This window comes from Trachymyrmex cornetzi, unplaced genomic scaffold (genome assembly GCF_001594075.2).
Source record: "Trachymyrmex cornetzi isolate Tcor2-1 unplaced genomic scaffold, Tcor1.1 scaffold16, whole genome shotgun sequence".
In the NCBI taxonomy this organism is placed as follows: Eukaryota; Metazoa; Arthropoda; class Insecta; order Hymenoptera; family Formicidae; genus Trachymyrmex; species Trachymyrmex cornetzi.
This window is the reverse complement of record NW_017296201.1, coordinates 4,983,903-5,002,860: the sequence shown is the minus strand read 5'-3', so window position 1 is coordinate 5,002,860 and position 18,958 is coordinate 4,983,903. Positions and strand designations below refer to the sequence as shown.

General features: G+C 30.9%; 2 protein-coding genes across 2 annotated transcripts; both read right to left on the bottom strand.

The window, feature by feature from the left end:
• Window positions 1-200: 200 nt before the first annotated feature.
• Window positions 201-3,278, bottom strand: LOC108758705 (glutathione synthetase). Its single transcript, XM_018503781.1, has 11 exons — window positions 3,071-3,278; window positions 2,650-2,833; window positions 2,507-2,582; window positions 2,291-2,421; window positions 2,146-2,191; window positions 1,800-1,873; window positions 1,554-1,721; window positions 1,225-1,378; window positions 887-994; window positions 492-781; window positions 201-399 (listed from the first exon to the last, which is right to left on the bottom strand). The coding sequence occupies exons 1-11, from the start codon at window positions 3,168-3,170 to the stop codon at window positions 273-275; spliced, it is 1,458 nt and encodes a 485-aa protein (XP_018359283.1). The 5' UTR covers window positions 3,171-3,278; the 3' UTR covers window positions 201-272.
• Window positions 3,279-5,607: 2,329 nt separating this feature from the next.
• Window positions 5,608-13,299, bottom strand: Ir76b (Ionotropic receptor 76b). Its single transcript, XM_018503793.1, has 9 exons — window positions 13,121-13,299; window positions 11,609-11,682; window positions 8,961-9,137; window positions 8,353-8,579; window positions 8,167-8,276; window positions 7,646-7,839; window positions 6,957-7,065; window positions 6,695-6,884; window positions 5,608-6,300 (listed from the first exon to the last, which is right to left on the bottom strand). The coding sequence occupies exons 1-9, from the start codon at window positions 13,191-13,193 to the stop codon at window positions 5,799-5,801; spliced, it is 1,656 nt and encodes a 551-aa protein (XP_018359295.1). The 5' UTR covers window positions 13,194-13,299; the 3' UTR covers window positions 5,608-5,798.
• Window positions 13,300-18,958: the final 5,659 nt, after the last annotated feature.

Below are 18,958 nucleotides of genomic sequence, written 5' to 3'. Positions count from 1 at the left end.
GTTTTAATGTTAATTCAATTATAATAAAAATCTAATATTTAAAAATTAATAAACGTAGATACAACGTCATCATATAAATGATTATTGATATTAAAGATTTATTTGATTCCCAGTAATTCATATCTTATATCCATATGCCTACATATACATATACAATAAAAAACATTTATAATAAACATAATATAGTGTATATTCTCTCTTTCTCTCTTTCTCTCCCATAAATTGTATAACTATCTATTTAATTAAAATTATTCTTCTAGAGATGTATAATTTTAGCTAATTAAATAGGGACTATCAAGAGCACCAACACCTGCAACTATTCCGCCTTCATCCTCGCTCGATAATTTAGTTCTTAGAATATGTCCAACTTGTTTATTTAACATTATTTCATTGCTATCCCTAGAAAGATATTATACGAATATCATTAATGTCATTTATTTATTAACAAAGAATATGATAATCAAAATGCAAGTCATCCCATCTGTACTTACCCTACTATTACGCCATATATGCCAAGTTCTGTTATAACATCTGATAGATCAATGTCATCCTCTAAAGGTGATTCTTCAGCGGCACGTACAAAATAATTTTTTTGTAAAGGAGGATAAAGACGATCCATGAGAATCCATGCCGTTCTTTCTTGCGATTCCTTCATTGAACTTAACCACGTTCTTATACTTTCATTATATACGTTATTCCCTCCTCCTTCCCTTTGTGGTTTGAGAACAAACTTGTACGGTTCGTTTGTACCCATTTCTACTGCTTTTTCTCCATCATCATTCTATTATTGCAATAAATACATTATTTTGGATTTGAATTACTGAAGTTATTCATATAATTGTTAATTATATAAGCATTATGATGAAATAATGAATACATTACTTACAAAATCTAATGTATATAGACCAGTAAATATTTCTTGCACTCTAGTAACAGATGCATCATCTTTTAGAAATTTTTTCAATACAGTAGGTTGAGTTAAAGATTGTTGTACCTAAAAAGATAATTTTCAAAATCGAAATATTTTACAAACCTTAATTACAACGAATATATGTATATTACGAAATTTATTCTATCTGTAATAAGTATGATAAAAATTAAATGTTCTTGTTTTCTATTAATTATTCCAATATTTCATACAGCTTTTGTACAGATAACAAGAAAATTTAATTTGTTGTATATTACTCTTGTTTAGACACATAAAAATTAAAATGATTTACATACTTTTTTAGTACCTGCTAAATGATACTGTACTGATGGACACTTTATTGCACGAGAACACTCTATTAACAATCTCATGTCCCATTCCTTTTCTGTAGGATAAGCTTCAAGTTCGTAACCTGAACGATAGTAAACAACAGCCACTACCATATTTGAACTAAAACAGTTTAAATAATTCAAATGTTTCAATAATTCAACATTTCAAATATCTGTATTCTTTATTCAGTATTTATTTCCATATTTGCAGTTTTGATAAAAATTCTCTTTTAAAATATTTTGTATAAATTTTAATATAATTTATAACATAAATTGTAATTAAGATTGCAACTTACACAATTAATTCTTTATTTGGTCCCAATTTCACTCCCTCCGATACTAAATTTGTTAAACTTTTTCTAATAATCTTAATTTTAGGACATAATTGACGAATTTTAAATTCATGAAACCTTTGATCACTTATATTATAAGTTATATCTTCAACAATAAACAATATAACAGCCCTAAAACAATTTATTTATTAGTCTTATTTATAGAATGTAACAACCAGAATAAAATCTGCTCTCTATCACTCAACTTACTCTGAATTATTATACAATTCCCATGCGAATATTAATCCTTTGCAAAATCCAATAAGCGCATTATTTTCTGGAATCTTATGAATAGCAATAATCAATATTAATAAACTGTAAAATATTTTCAAAATATTACAGTATCAAGAACGATATAACTATTCTCTTAGCTGAACTTCTTGCATTGTTCATCTTACTTCTTTTTTTTCACATTGGAGTAAACAAGAGAAAAATGAACTCTGCAAGAAGTCCAGTTAAAAAAACAGATTTACTGAAGAAGTTTAGCATGTTACAAAAACCAAACATAAATAACTATATCTTAAAAAATTATAATAATAATGAACAATTAATTTACTTGTTCGCACGCTTTCTTCCTATATCCCAATTCTTCTAATATATACCTATAAAATAAATATATTTTCATTGAAAACATTTAAATAAAAAACTTTTCAAATATTAATAATATTTCTTCTTAATAAAGTTTTTCACACTGAACTTACCTATGATATTCGGATGTAATTGTAGCTAAGGCCGCAAAGCTAGTCGCTACTGTATTTATTTCTACTTGCTTTATCTTACAATCATCATCATGTAATAAATAATCTGATCTCAATAGTCCAAGACTTATATTCTAGATAACAGGAAAATCTTCTTTTGTATTTGTGCACAATGATGTCTAGATATTAATATAGACATTATTATTTAATATCACATACCTGACTAAAACCTTTTTCATATACTGTCTCATATATGTGGAATAGCTTTGCTGTAAATGGATCAGCTTGGATTGTGCTAAATCAAATAATATAACTCTACAATAAGAAAAGTTCCATTATGATTATAGTTCTAGTAACAGTACCTTTTTAAGCTGCTTGTAAGAAATTCCTTATCATGAGCAACTTTATGAATAAGTTCGTTTAATATAGTTTGTACATTTTTTACAGTTAAAAAGGGCTTTTCGGGAAAGCTCGATGGTAACAATGTAACAGGTAGTAGTTGTACCTGGTCCTTATTAAAATTTGTCTTGGACCGCATAGATATCCCTAAGTAATAACATAAGATCTCATCACATAAATCTGTCTAAATGCATCATCTGAATCATTGCAATTATTTTATATTTGCATCATATCCTTGAATTCTTTATGCTTAAAACTATAAAATAGCCATCATGTTTGCCTTTATGACTCGCAAGTTTTATCAGGAATGAGCAAGTGTATAAATATAATCATACATTTGATTATCAGCAATTTATTTCTTATCAGTAAAAAAAACATAATTACCATGCATAAGCGCCCAGTCCTTCGCTTTATCTACGCTTTCTTTCAGCTTCTCCTCCGAGAGAGGAAGCTCGATACAGGGTTCTAATTGATAGGTGCTCATGACGAATCCAAAATTAAATTGAACAACAATCAAGTCAATCAACACTATCCAAAGAACTCCGACAAGTGACAGCGGCCGTATTATGGGCCATGTTGATAATCAGCAGCTGATCCCCCTTTTTCGTAAGATCACCGGATCACGTGCCATGTAGGACAGGTGGGAACTGGGAATAGTGGGAATCAAAGCCCCGTACACTAGCGAACCAACGTCCATTTTAATGATCAGGGACTAGGTACTACGTCTATTTCGCGACACTGCCGATAAAATCGTAACGTTGAAAGTAAATATGGTGTATGTCCGTACTAAATGTAAGAGCCGCCAGCTTCAATATTAGCGCGGACAGAGAGAACTAATATTTTAAATGGAACTCGTGTATTGGCGTCTTTATGTCATTATACATAAAGCGTGCACAATAAACTATATGTAGCCGATTGTAGTCATGGATATATATTAACACATACACAGGGGACTATATCTTATATCTATAAATGAGAACAATATAATTTATCAAATTTATCTATAATAATATTGTAATTAATACATGTATAAGTATACTTTTATCCAGTTTTTGCGAACGTGACATTCATTTTTATAAATTGTTATATGTATTGTATATACTGTAGATTTGTATATGTATATACATTTTATTATTATTATTTTATTGCAAAATGTTATTTAAAATTATATGTTTTATTATTAAAGACAAAGTACTGTTAGGCTTTTTTACACAATATTTATAAAATATTTACAGAATATTTATAAATATTTATAAGATTTTTTTAAATATTTTGTAAATATTTTTATGGCTTAGATTGCACAGATCATAAATATTTATTGTAAATATTATGAGAGAATTTTTTATTGTATAATAAATATTATGAAAATACTTAATAAGATATTATAATCCAAGTAAAAAATACTTATTAGAAATATTTATTTATATTTATCATAAATATTATCTACATAAAATATTTAGCCTATGTTTTAATAATATTTCGCGAATAAAGCTTTATGTAAAATATGTATAAAATATCTATATAACAATTTAAAAAATGAATATTAATAAATATTTATCGTAAATATTTTGTGCTGTCTGAGTACGTTGTGAGAGTAACAATTTATGTTTAAAAAATAGAAACATTGATGGATTATATTATTTACATAAACAAATAAAGCAATACTAATACACAGTTAAAACATTTTGTATTTGTGTTTAAGGGGGGAATCTGATTTAGGTCGCCAAAAAAAGGACGATTTTTTCGCGAATTTTTTTCTCAGCAACCATTAAGCGGACCAATATAAAATTTTAAGGTTGTTTTATGACATCTATAGACAATACAAAAATATTTTTTTTATAAAAAAAAATGTTATTTTACATTATTATATTTTAATATGTTTATACCGCGCAGCCGGAGTTGTTATTTTCTGTAACACGTCTAGCGGATCCAATTCTTATCTAAAATAAAAAAACAAAATTTTTTATTAATTTTTATGAAATTTTATTCTAAAAATAAACTAAAAAAATCATGAAAAAGTGCAGAATTAAAGAAATTATATGAATTTAAAAAAAAAGTTACAATTTTTACGAGAAATTTTTGACTTCTTTATGAAAAAACAATTGTATATATAGTTACATTTTTTTAAAAACATTTTCATAGTTCATCGAGGACAGTAGGTTATTAGCTAACTAAAAAGCTTTGGAAAAAGTGAATCGGTCAAATACTTTTTTTCTGAGACATTACATAAACTTGAAAAACGTGGTTTCGAGAAAAACGCGTTTAAAGTTTTCAATACGAAAAAATTATAGTTATTGCAAACTTACAGCAATTAGATGCTATAATCTACCCATATACTGAGCCTTCCGCTTCTTCATAGAACTCGTTTTGTTTCAATAACTAGTTCCTACGAGCTGTTCTAGCTTCCTTCGAGCTGATCGAACTGTGATGCTCCTGCCTCGTAATTCGCTGCTCGTCGTAATTGTGGGCGAAAATTTTACAGTGTTGTCCAATGTTTATTTCTAGCAAATTCATTGTTCTCAAAATGGAAGAATATCCTTCGTTGAAGATATCTACTGCAATAAAAGCGGCTATTTCCACAATTTTAAATCCTGAATTCAAATGTATTGGAACTAGGTGCCAGTAGATGGTAGAATTGAAACTCTCATTCGAGTTTTGAGTGTGTCCTAAACATCTAGTCAGCAAGTCGTCCTTCGAAAGGTTTGTCTTTTTATTTACTTTTTTAATGAAATCCTTTGTGAAGGCTAGGAATTTATTTTTTAAACAAAAAGAGATATTTTTTTAACTTATTTATTTTTTTAATACACTAACTATCACATATATTTCTGCCTATTTCTCTATATTATGTTATATATCAGCATATACATATATTTAAAAAAATTATTAGTACCTGCACATAAAATGTACATAGAGTTCTACAATTGGAAACACTATTTCGTGAATCTGAATGACAATGATTATGACAATGAATGATTGCGTGATTGATGACTATACCTTTTTCCGCGTACGAATTACAGCGCTTAGCACGCAATTTATACGAAATTGTTGAAATTTTAAATAAATTCCATCGGTAATTTGCTACGAATGCTATGATTCGTCAATTATCCCTTTATTATGCCGTGTATTGAAATAGAAACGCGGATGGCGTGCGAATAGGTATTAATCTTTGATCACCATAACGATCGGACACAATGTAATAATCACGGCCATTAATGCAATGCTTCTTTCCCTGAACGATATCGTACGGGATGTTTGAAAACGGCGGCTGTATGTTCCGTTTATCGAACAGCTGATTCTTGGTAGTGTACACTAATCGCGGGATTAAAGAATCATTTGATGTCCGTTTCCACTTGCAGGAGAACGTGCGATCGGACCATCTGCCAATCTTCTTTCGCCGTTTGTAAGATTTCACCAACCAATTAATTAATATCTCGAGAACGAAAATCATCATTGCGATCATATATCCAGCGAGGACCACTTTAAACGTTAAAGATAGATCGGAAATCGATAATCGTCTTTCATTGGATCGAAGATCCAGCGGACATACTTGCGTAACTGGTAGATTTTTCAGTTTCTCGCGCGACATTATACCAGATGCCATTAAAGTTATTAATCTGAAATACGTTCAGTCTTTTATTGAATTGCACAGTTAATAATATTAGATTATATCAATAAATTATTGATGATTAATGGCTACAATTTTTGTGATATGAATTATGTTTGGGACATAATTTATATAAAATTCCCCTACAGCACAAAGTTGCACAAAAGTTGCAGCAACACTGCTGCAACATTGCAGCAACATTCTATGTTGCAGCAATATTGCTGCAAATTCTGTGCTGTATGGGTTATATTCTACCTACTTTTTTTAAATTTTATTATTTATCATTATCATATTATCTAAATTCTAAAAAGTTCGAAGAATACACAAGCATAATTAATCATAATTCTGTTTACTTTTTAAATAAAGAAATATTCATTCTTTTAATACAAAAATTTGTTGCTTACTCTTTATTAAATGGTTTCTCCAAAGTAGAGTTTATGGGAAAGGCGAATGCCTTATTGATCACAAAAATCGTGTTGGGCATAATAACATATGTACATCTGTTCCGATGGTTCAGGTGTTGGCGGGTTTTGTTGATGTAATTCTCGAATATTAGAGTTTTGAGGTAATGAGTCTCCCCAAGGAACAGTTTGTCTAGAGATTAATATCGTACTTCTTTTTATTTATCATTAAAGTGTGTGCTTGAAATTTGGTGGTTGTACTCACTCTTCTCCACAGCGTCAAAAATATCGTTAACTGGATATTCATACGACGTTATGTAGTTGTCCTTCCATCTTGTGATGTTTAAGAGATTTAAATCATCAACATCGTGGAACTGAAAATATTAAAAATTAAATTTAAGCTCCATTAATTACACTAGTTCACAAAAAATAATTTCTTTTAATTACTTTGAACCAGACAAGGTGTTTCTTACAAATTTTTTCTGAAAACAATGCCGCACGTGAAACACTAGTACATCACGTTTCCGAAATAACTGCAGAGGTTTAATCTATCAAAAATTGCTTTTTTGCGATCTTTGATATTTTTTGTATAAAAGATTATATAATATTATCTTAAAATTCTAATCAAAAGTAAATGTATTGTCCATGCTCTATAAGATACATTTTTTAAAATTTAAATATCTTACTTTTTAGCCATGTTATATATGGGTTCTTTGACTTGTGATATATAATATTAAAAATATTAAATATATTATTAAATATATTATTAATGGTTCAAAATAACTTTCTGTTGTGTAAACTAGTGTTATTTTAACGTTTTATGATCGTGATAAAATAATCAATGCTTGCAACTCTTATCAGTTTTAAATTGCAACTATCGGATAAGATTGTAATTACAAATCTGGCAAATTCTCTCTTGAAAAAGATTAAATACGTGTTTGCGAAAAGACTTACTTCAGAAAGCACTAAGTCCATTGTGCGCCCTTTATAATCGATCCATTGATAACCTTTATGTAATATATCTTGTACATTGTTGATCGGCAAAGTAAACTGCGGCCTCGTAAGGAACGCAGTAAGATTCGCCGTGTAAAAGGACGTCAATATTAAAATGAATATCCACCACATGGCGAACAGAATCCGCGTCGAGTCTGCAATCGGTGTAAATTCATTTTTCAATTTAATACCATGTAGTAATAACAATACAACAATTAGCACACGTTTGTTTAAAAAATCGTAGTATAAAAAAATTAATATCTTGTCACAATAATCTACACATAAATCATGCTGATCGAATATGGTTCACGTTTTTCATTAATTTAATTTACATTATTACAAATTAAATATAAAAATAAATGGACATAACGTATGTCGCAGTACATAATGCCGTAACTCTTGAAGAAATATGAGACGTCGTTTGCGTATATAAAGATGTGGCAATCAAGATGTCACGAAGATAGCAGGGCAGTATCTCGTACCTGTCGTCGCGATTATATTGGTTCCTTGTTTTAACAAAGAACTATACACAAACCATACGCAAGAGAATAAGCTGAAATTTTCGGAGTCAGATTTGTTCCACAACTTTGCCCTACGAGATAATGATAATATTGAGAATTGGAGCGTTTCATAAGACACATTCTATGGATTTTTTTCTTTCGACGAACCTCAATGCGGCGAATATGTAAATTACGGGTCCTACAGAGACCACCGCAGCTAGCAGGAACAGCCAAACGGTTTTGTTGAATGGTGCGAGCAATCCTGAACCAGTTGCCGATTCTTGCGGTCGTTTCATCAACATCGTCAATTCGCCTTGTTCCAGGATTGTACTGAACGTGCAATACTTCCGCGTCTCCGACAAAATGGGCAAGTAGGCCACCGCCATATCTACTTTCTGAATGAAAAAAGTGTATATATATATATATATATTTTTTTTTTAATGAACCTTAATTGTGTAAACTTTCTTCTGGAATAATGAATAATTCTTGACGAATTAATGAAATATCTTAAACAACATGCATATATCCGAAAACGGAACACAAGACGTCATAAAAACATTTTTTAAAAGTTTTTAAGATTCTTATATTTCGTTTTTGAACTTTTTGTCATCTGGGATTTTTAATGTCTTTATAGTCAAATGTAGGCAGAAATTTTGTCATAAGAAAAAACCGACGGTCAGTTTTATCTTCTAACAAAAATTCTATCTTATATTAAGATATTAAAAGTAATTTATTAATTAGTCAAAAACAAATCGTTCCAGAGGAAAGTGTCTTACCCTCTCATAAAGTAAATTCAATATTCCGCTTTCGCTGTTGCCCAACACGTGCTGTTCAGGCGGTATGATCGTGTATGTGAAATTTAATTTGGAACTAAGCAGCTTGAACAAGTAAAACGCATAGCCTTTTCCCACCCACGTTCCATTCTCCATCACTAATCCGGAGAACGGCATGTCCTACAATTTTACATTTTCGCACACATAGTTAAGGTTCTTAAAAAATTGTAATCCTTATATAAATTAATATAATTAATTTAATATCAAGATAATAAGGGCGGAAATATACCAATTAGTTTTTCTCATGGGACAAAATTGATAAATATTATCGATAACATAACATTTGTTAATTTAAGATTGTAAATATTATTGCTTAGAAATAAACGTAATCATCTTTTGGCGAGATTATATCTAAGATCAGTATTCATATTAAAGTCTTATATATTTAAGATTGTTTTAATTATAATCTTAAAATGTCATAAATCGATCAGAGCTGTACTAGTATCTTAAATCATTATTTAAGACGACTTTAAAATAGGAATCAACTTAGAATTGATTATTATTCAATATTTTCGTTTTTAAGGTAATTGCGTATAATAATATGGCTATTAAATCCCACAATGATGTTCAAGCACCCTCAATGTAATTATTATTGCGCGTTCATTATCGCAGCGTTACGATCGTTCCATGAGCGGTTAGTTGCGTACTTAACTCGAATGTTTGTACGTTTTAATGTTAGATATCGGGTTGCACACGAACACGCTAATGAACGCTATGAAGATTGCAAGATGCGCGACGTATATCGGGAGATATATAGTGGCAAACCTGACATAATATTTATTATTAACCACGATACTCGCGTAATACAACGGCCCTAACAACTCGGTTACTCGATTAGCTGTTCTTTGTTTACCGCGTCACGCAAAACACGCGATGCTGGGGAGTTATTATTCAAGTTCCGACTATATATGCAGCCGCCGCAATAATTATTCGCTTATCCATTCTGCACCAAAAACTCTACTTGACATCTTTCTATGTTTTGATATATGCGATACATTAATTAATTCAATATGCTCGAATTTTATATACTATTATTTAAAAGGACATGTTATTTTCAGGAAAATAATTATGATTTCAATTGTGCAAATGGCAATTTCATAGAAAATTTACTGCAGAAAATAATACATTTAAGAATTAGCTTAGTGAAGGGTACAATTTATATGCAAGATATGTTGATCATTTTATATCATCGCATGTTGCATCTTTTATTCTAGATTTTTCCCATCACCAATATAAAAAAGTAGGACATTTTGTCGGTGTCAATAAATCACATACGACGAATTGTCATTTCAAATGTGACATGACGATATTTTTCTTTTTCACAAGGGGCCATTTGTATAACTATTCCTTGTAGTTTTCTTTTTTATGAACGAGATAAGAATATATAAAAAAATTAATTAACATAAATTCAATATCTAAATAATTAAACAAATTATATTTTTTAATTTATGTCAAAAAGTTAAGTTTAATCTTGATTAATGTGCTTAATATCTACAGAACGATTTTACAGGGTATCTAAAAATTTGACTATAAATATACAAAAACAATTTTGTTGGACCATCAAAATGATTATGTAAGACGCTCAAGTTAGTTACTAGAATGTCAAAACTTTTTGTAACTCATCATAGGTACTTGAATGTCTTACATGATTAATGTGATGGTAACAAAATTATTTTCCGCAAATTTGTATCTAGCTAAAGTTTTAGATACTTCAGCAATGCCGCCCTTTGCGTGCAGATATAAATGATTATCGTAAAAGAAGTGCGTGGATCTTTTTCACTGCGGTAAGAGTTGCAAATATTTTTTTTTCTGTTGAAAATGTTACATTGATGACATTTGCTCTACACTCCTATCACTCATCGTCAAGTAGACAAATAAAAATGCGCATTTAATGTCATCATGAAAGATATAGTAAAACAAATATCGTGCCATGTGTTTCACGGTATATTTATATGCACGATAACATCTATAATATCGTTAAAAAAATATCAACCAGTTTATAATCCGACAATATAGTTTGTTAGTATTATCACATTTAAAGAATTACATATTGTTAATTTTGATCTTTGATGTACTTTTAAGCTAAAATAATCATTTATTGGAAAATTTAAACTTGAAAATATGATAAAATAAATATACGTTGATTCAATAAATTATTCTGTTCAATGATTTAATTAAGCATAAAGCTATTTCCCAAATTATTTCAGAAAGCTTTACCCTCCAAATTTTCGAAAAATTTCAACATTTGCGTTGACATGCAAATAGTTAAGTTGGCCTCTGTTATATTAGACATTCTGTTGCTACTTTCTCTTGATATAACAGTGACCAAACTAAACGTCATTTTGACTCTGGACAAGGTAAACAGCAAGAGTTCTTGTTTCTAGCTCAGTTGCTTTGATTAATATTCATATTATTTGGGAAAGGTTGCTCGCGTAATATGTCGCCGCAAAATATCTAAACACAAATGCAAGGATTTGTCTATTATCCATTTTTCTATTATCCGCTTTTTCTTCCAAAGATTAAATGTAATCCTATAAAATATTACCTTTTACTTCATTTATATGCGATATATTTATAATTATTAGACTCACATTCCAAGATGTTATTTTCATTTCTGTGGGTATCGTTGACTTTACGGAACTTCGTCCGTTAGTTGTGGTATCACCTGAAAGCATAATATTGTCTTTGGTAATTAACGTTAATGATATGTCAAATTACGGAAACGTGTTCCAAGCTTTTAACTTAACAACAGTGCTATTTTTTGAACGTTAACAACAACTTTATAGTTTTAATATTAAAATAATAATAATAATAATAATAATAAATGTCATTCAATCGTAAAAAAATAAACTATTAATATTTTATAACATCAAGAGAAAAAAGTAATTAATTTATTATTATATAATGTAACCGGGCCCAATTTGGGCCGTTTCTCAAAATAAGCCACTTGCTGTTTATATATAATTACATGATTAATTATACAGATGACAGTAGTAATTCGAGACGATCCATACGATTCGGTTCAGTCGATTCATAAATTATATTATTCATTCTGTTTGTGTAAAAACAGGAAAAACTGATACGTCGCGTAATTATAATATTCCGTAAGTAAGTAATTGCTTTCTATAATTATGAAAACGTGGTTATTAATTTCCATAATTCATATATGTTATTGTAGCTCTATATTCATACTTTACAACACTATATTTAGTTTATATTTTTGTCACAACGTTTTGTTTATAATTAAAGAAAAGGAAATCTTTGTATGGTAATACCAATGTAAGCCATGTCCGAGCACATGTGTAAGTGTGACATCAATATGTTTATCCAATAAAATTATGAACTTATAAAAGTAATGTGTGATCAATTTACCTTCCATATTTTTAATATTTTCGTATGAAAAAAGTGCTAAGGTGCCCCACATGCTACCTTTCTTTTAAACCTTTACTGCATTTATATAAATATATGAATATAATTCATATTTTTTTCAATATTCAGAAATGTTCTCTCTTTCGAATGTGATTACTAATTTTCAATTTTGAGACCTTAGCAAAAAATTCTAAGCTTAGAGGATCTACATTGAGCTCGATTACATTACATAATTATAATTTTTAATTATTATTATTATTGATTGTTATATACATAATTAATTAATTACAATTTAAAATGAATAATCTTCGTGAAACGCTTTCTGTTTACTATCGATTTAACCCTCATCAGCTGGCAATGTGAAATTTTCATTCTTCCACAACTTGGGTCTTCGAACTCCAGAGCAGATTTTTGTATTGTTGCAAACAGTATAAAAATGTGAAAAAAAATTCCTATGTATGTACTTGTGAAAGTTTTAACAAGTTTTTACTATCATAGAAGTTGCAGTATTTTACTTCTTTTTTATAGATTTAAATTTATCAGAATTCATAATTAAAAAAATCGACTGTGTTATTAAAGTCCAACATTGTCAGTGGAGGGTTAATTTTTGATACCTATCATTTAATCTTATCTTTTTCACGTAGATCTTTAGTGCTTTAAGAGAATTATATAATAAATAAAGATTAACATAAATTTTAACAAAAGTCAATAGAGTAATTAGCTGACTAGCTTACTTTGTCCGTACGTGATACAGTAACACGTCGCAAATATGAACGTGCTGAATAAAAGTTGTCGGAAGTTGAGCATTCTTCACCAGTGTCTCCGGCTACATCTTATCTGCTCGCATCTTTTTTGTGTCTCGTGGCTCTCCTCCGACCGGAAATATTTCGTGCGAAATGCAGCATAACCAGCAGTCAGGTGAATCGATACTAACACTCCAGTCATCCTGCCCCGGACGACAGCAACGTAGTGACGAGCTGTTTTATGTCAGCCTGTCACGCGACCGTCGAAAGTACCCAAAGAGGGGAAAAGGGTTGACGCGTGGAAACCCCGACAGGGTTCTGTACGGCGCGGGCGCCGTCAACCCTCGGGAGTCGTATATATTCCACGTATTATCGTTTTTTTTTTCAAAGATTCTGTTGGTCCTAGCAGCAATTAATCATTCATTCATTATCAACAAAACGTGTGCCACTTTTACTTCGTTGATCGTAAAAATCAAAGTAACTGATAATCAGGCGCGCACCCGCAATTTTAGATTTGTTTACTTGTTTTTAACAATATAACGTGTATATCAGATGATATCTGTATTTTACATCTGATACGTCATACGAGATTGACAAGCAGAAAGATTTAAATTATATAGTATTTTGTAAGATTATTACATTCGTTACGAAATCGTGAATTCAGGTTTTTCAAGATGGTCAAGCCTTTTAAAAATTTAACGAGATCGAAATACACACAAGTATGAAATACTAACTTAGGAATAATCACTGGAATATTTTTATACGCCAGCGACGAGAAAAAATAAGTTGTAAAATATTGTTTTGTTTGGATATTGTTTAATTTCTTTTTTTTATGTCTATTCTCTACACTGAGAAAAAATGCTGTTGATTCAATTAAAGTCTATATTACGGGCTGTCACTAACATAAGTGATTAATTCATGCGTATATTTTATTTATAAAGGCTTGATTATTGAAATAATAATTTATGCCTTTGTGTTAATAAAAATATACATGAATTAATCACTTATGTTAGTGACAGCCCGTAATATAGACTTTAATTGAATCAACAGCATTTTTTTCTCAGTGTAGGCTATGAATCTTAAATATATAATTCTATTAAAAATCTGCAATAAATAAAGGAAAGCCCCCATGAGATAGCGGTGTTTCTGCTAAACTAATAAACGCTATCTATATATTGGTTTCACCATGAATTTATTACTCTTGGATTAAAAACTATTTAGTAGAAAATTCATTATTAGATCATACCTGTAATTGTAAAAAAAGATTTTAGAATTTAGATGTCTTCAAGTTTCATTGAGATGAGTCTTTAAACCTTGTTTATTATTTAATAAATAAATATTTGGCAATAAATTCTTTATGTAGTGATAGAGTAAGGTTGTACTAATAGAAAAATACGAGATATGTTGAATTGTTTAATTACAGAAGTTAGATTTGATGATCGTAAAACCATAAGACGTGGAAATCGTAATATGAGATACCATATTCCTAATATGAAATAACCCATGCTCCTATATTATAGTAAAAATCGTTGCTAAAGTATAAATGTTATTGTACAATAATAAAAAAGATAACCGGAATGAACGTCGAGTGCCTATATCTGCGATGCTTGATTTCAACTACCTGAAAACAAGTTCTGGTTATAATCTGTCGCATACTCATTTTTCGCGCACGCTGGCTGTTTATTTATATTTTAGAAACATTAAATAAAGTTTTTCAATTACAATTCTGATATACTTTAGTTTTACTATCGATTTCTCGGGGCATCTCATATTAAGAGCACGATTTTTTGACTTTGCGATTTGCTCACTTTTTACATTTCTTTAATTTAAAAAAAATGAAATTTGAATTAAATGTTATATAACGTTATCTTAAAGCTTATTAAATTCCCTTCAAAATGACCTATTATTTTTTTAAATTCTGCCCATAGCCTTCTAGCATTTATCTAAAATGAACTCGGTATCTCATATAATAGGGGCCGTTCCTCTAAGTATTATATTAATTAAAATTTTTATTTTTTAGAAATATCGTCACAATAAGCTACTTAACGTGCTTATTTTGTTTAATATTTGTTTAGTTTGTAGTTACTTTTTTCAGAAAATTGTGATTAAATTCTTATCTATAACATTCTCAAATATTAATAATTGGAAAATAATAGTGTACAATATGTTATTAATAATAGTAACTTTTTTGGGCTGTGAAATATCCCAGGTGATCATTTACATAAAAGAAAAATAAGCGATTACTCTCGATTTAAATATAATATTAAGTGATATATATATTTTATATTATTACATATTATGATTATTTCATATAGACACAATTATAACAAACAGAGAAATTTGATAAATTAATACGTTTTGTGAGATTATTTCGTTATGAAATCGTCTATCCGGATTTTTTCAAGCCGGTCATGTCTTTAAAAAATTTGCAAATCAAAATGTGCAAAAGTATAATAAGGATTGAATAGAAATATTTTTTTAATGTGATAAAAGCTGTCCTTCAAGTACTTTCTCAGAGACAAAATTCACAAGATGCTATCTATTCTATAAAATTGATTAATAAATTGTAATAAATTGTATTCTTTTAAACTTTCTGTATGTGTGAAAACAGATGGATAGATGACAATGGGATGACAAAGAAAATGGGAGAAATTTCTTTAACGCCTGATGGCGATACTGAGTGATTAATTGGCAACATTAAATATGACTAGAGAAATAAACACGTGTACCATTTTGTCACGCAAGTTACAATATTTCACACAATTCATCTATCACAACGCTATCTTATTCTTTAACCTTCTAACAATAAAAATTATCTGATCCAAGCAGCGGACAAACATGAAAAAGATAGACGATTTTTAAAGCGATCAAGTTTTTATTAATCGTTCTTTATTTGAAGAAAACGCTTATCGGAACGCCATCGATCACGCAAACGATATCTTATGCAGCAATATTAGCAATAATTATCGATTGTCTTTCTCTTTAACAGTTTCTAGCGCTTACAACAATATATAGCATTCTTTATATTTTAGAGATAAACTGAGAGATTAATGTTCGCGGACGTTCGCGGATGTAAAGTCCTCGTGAACGTTATATCAGTCGGCACGAAGGTTGCGTTAGACGGGCGCGATCAATATACGCACCATTAGTAACATTAAGCAAGTAATCGTGTGAATCATCTGTCAGAGGAAATTAATAGTGATATTATTAATAGGACGTGGCACATTCCGTGCGTATAAAAGTGTAACGCCAAGTAGAATTGAGATCATTGAGATTAATCGTCCTCGCACTGCCGAATGCTACGGAAATTGGAACGAAGTGTGGGTGGTCATGGTGGAGAATAGAGAACAGATTCTTCTTGGGAACGATTTTCATTGTTTATCGTTTAAGTTGAAGTACATCTCAATATACAAATCACATCGCCTGTGCCCTACGAAGTAGTAGTATATATCGCCGCTCCTCTCGCCGGAGCGTCTATAAGTTGTCTCTCGTTCGCAGCCGCTGTTTTCCCCGCCCCCAGCCGCAGCCGCAGCAAAAAGGGGCTACCGCGTTTTTCTCTCTTCGCACCGAAGGACCGAGCGACGTGTGCCGGGACCGAGACACGATGAAGTCGAATAAACAGTTTATCGACAAACAATACGGGGAATATCGGAAACGGATATTCGTTTATACTTCGCATATCTCGTTTCGCATCAATCACCCTGTCCGAATATTCCCCCTTCATCCAGCCTCGATAGATTCGAAGCTATCTATACCATCATCTGTTTGATTCTTTGTACGTACATATCTGTCTTCTGATATATTGGCTGGATCGATATAGTTGATTATACCTTAACGTGCGTTCTGTCGGAGATTTTATCCGCTAACGTTATACAATCTATAGCTGCTTTCGCTGTCTTCATCGTTTCTCGACTCTCACTCGTCTCCGCTGTATTACAGTCATTGCGCGAGGAAGATTGCCGGAACACTATATAAACGAAAAGGCGGAAGGGATGGGAAAATAAGTGCGAAAATAGAACGCGGTCGAAATGCGCTCAAGCAAGCTCGGCAGCAACGTTAACGATGTACAAATCACATCTCGTTATGACGGTGATACGGGGTGATGGGGATGAGAAATGATAAAGATGATCGTGAAGGCGCTAATGCGGCAAATGGAACGTAATAATCTCGATGATGATCAATAATAAATGATTACGATAATTGGCATCTAATCAATAACTTACGACCTTGGCGATTATAATCACCTTGTCGCGTTATTCAATGAGAGATCTGGCGACGAATAGGCGAGGAGCGCGCGCGGAGGTGGACATACATTATGATTGGGACAGAGAAAATTCGGCAAATATCGTAAATTCAAAAAAGATTAATATATACATATATATATATATATATGAATTACATAATATATTACTACATATACTCACAATTTTCGTTGAGATTAAAGAATCAAGCGCTTAAAAGGTAAAACAGCGATAAAAGATAAAACAATTTTCGGAATTCCTTTTCAATACCTTCAAGGAGAGAACTCACGAAAAATATTAATTACATAAATAAAACGAAGTTAACGTATAATTATGTATTTACTTTTTACAATGAATGACGAAGTGTGCACTCGCTTTTTCGAATTTGCCATGTTACCGAACTTTCCTCACAAATCGCGACGAGATGGACTCTGGGTCAACTTACTCCGGATTAGTTTATCTGCTATTCCTTCGCAAGTTTGTAGACCTACCTACGATACGGACAGAGGAAGGAGATTCAGTTAATCGGAATAAGCGCTAAAACAAGTTCGGTGATAAAGCATAACAGTATAATATACTTCGGAATGAAATGTGCTCTTACGCTAGATATGCGTGACGAGGTAAATGGCATGCGATTTAGAGATCACTCAATACGTAACGGAAAGTCAAGACTATCGGTAGAAACGAATCGGTATATTAATGTAAAACTTCTCGAGTGAATGATAGCGGTGGCGAGTACACCACGTTTTTCTCGATGTTTGGTTCACGACGCGTCTGGAATGTTTATCTTAGTTTTTTCTCCTTCGACAATACGCTTATTCGTTTCATATTCACATCTTTTTCTTTTCTTTCATGCGTTCAGACCGTAAATTCGGCCATTAAATAAATCAGATTTCAGCTTGTATTCATTGTATTACCGTATACGTATTCACACCCTCTCTTATTAAAATTATTCTTTACTACATACGCTTGTATTATTGAAAACGTAAATACCTTTCGAGGTAGGACGGCGGACTCATGATCTTCCCGACTTACCGAAGTTTCATTTAAACGATAGTCATGCAAACACGAAAGCGTGTTTTCCTAGAACCACGTTTCATGCTTCTAAATGAGCTCACCTTTGTCGTGTATCGTCGTATACGCGAACGCAATAATTCTCCAATCGCTACCTGGCAATCGAATTTAATAAAAAAAAATTCAATGTAAGAATAAAACATATCCAGGTAGGATTGGCTTCTTTTGAATACAACTTCTGAAATTGTTTTCAAAATAAATATGGCTATCTTCGTATTAAACCAACGTCTAATGTCCGTTTCTACCGATATAGAATCAACCTTAATCTTGGTTCAACTTACTCTTCATCCTTTTTAATTCTTAAAACTAGAATTAAAATTAAACTATATTGGTAGAAACGAGTATAAGTTCTATCAATGTAGATAAACTTCCACAGAAACGAGTATAAGTTCCATCAATGTAGATAAACATACAGTAGATCCTTCCAGAAATATTGCAATAACATTGCAGTAATGTTGCAGCAATGCTGCTGTAAGTTCCTTGCTGTATGTTTATCTCGGTTTACTCTTTTTCT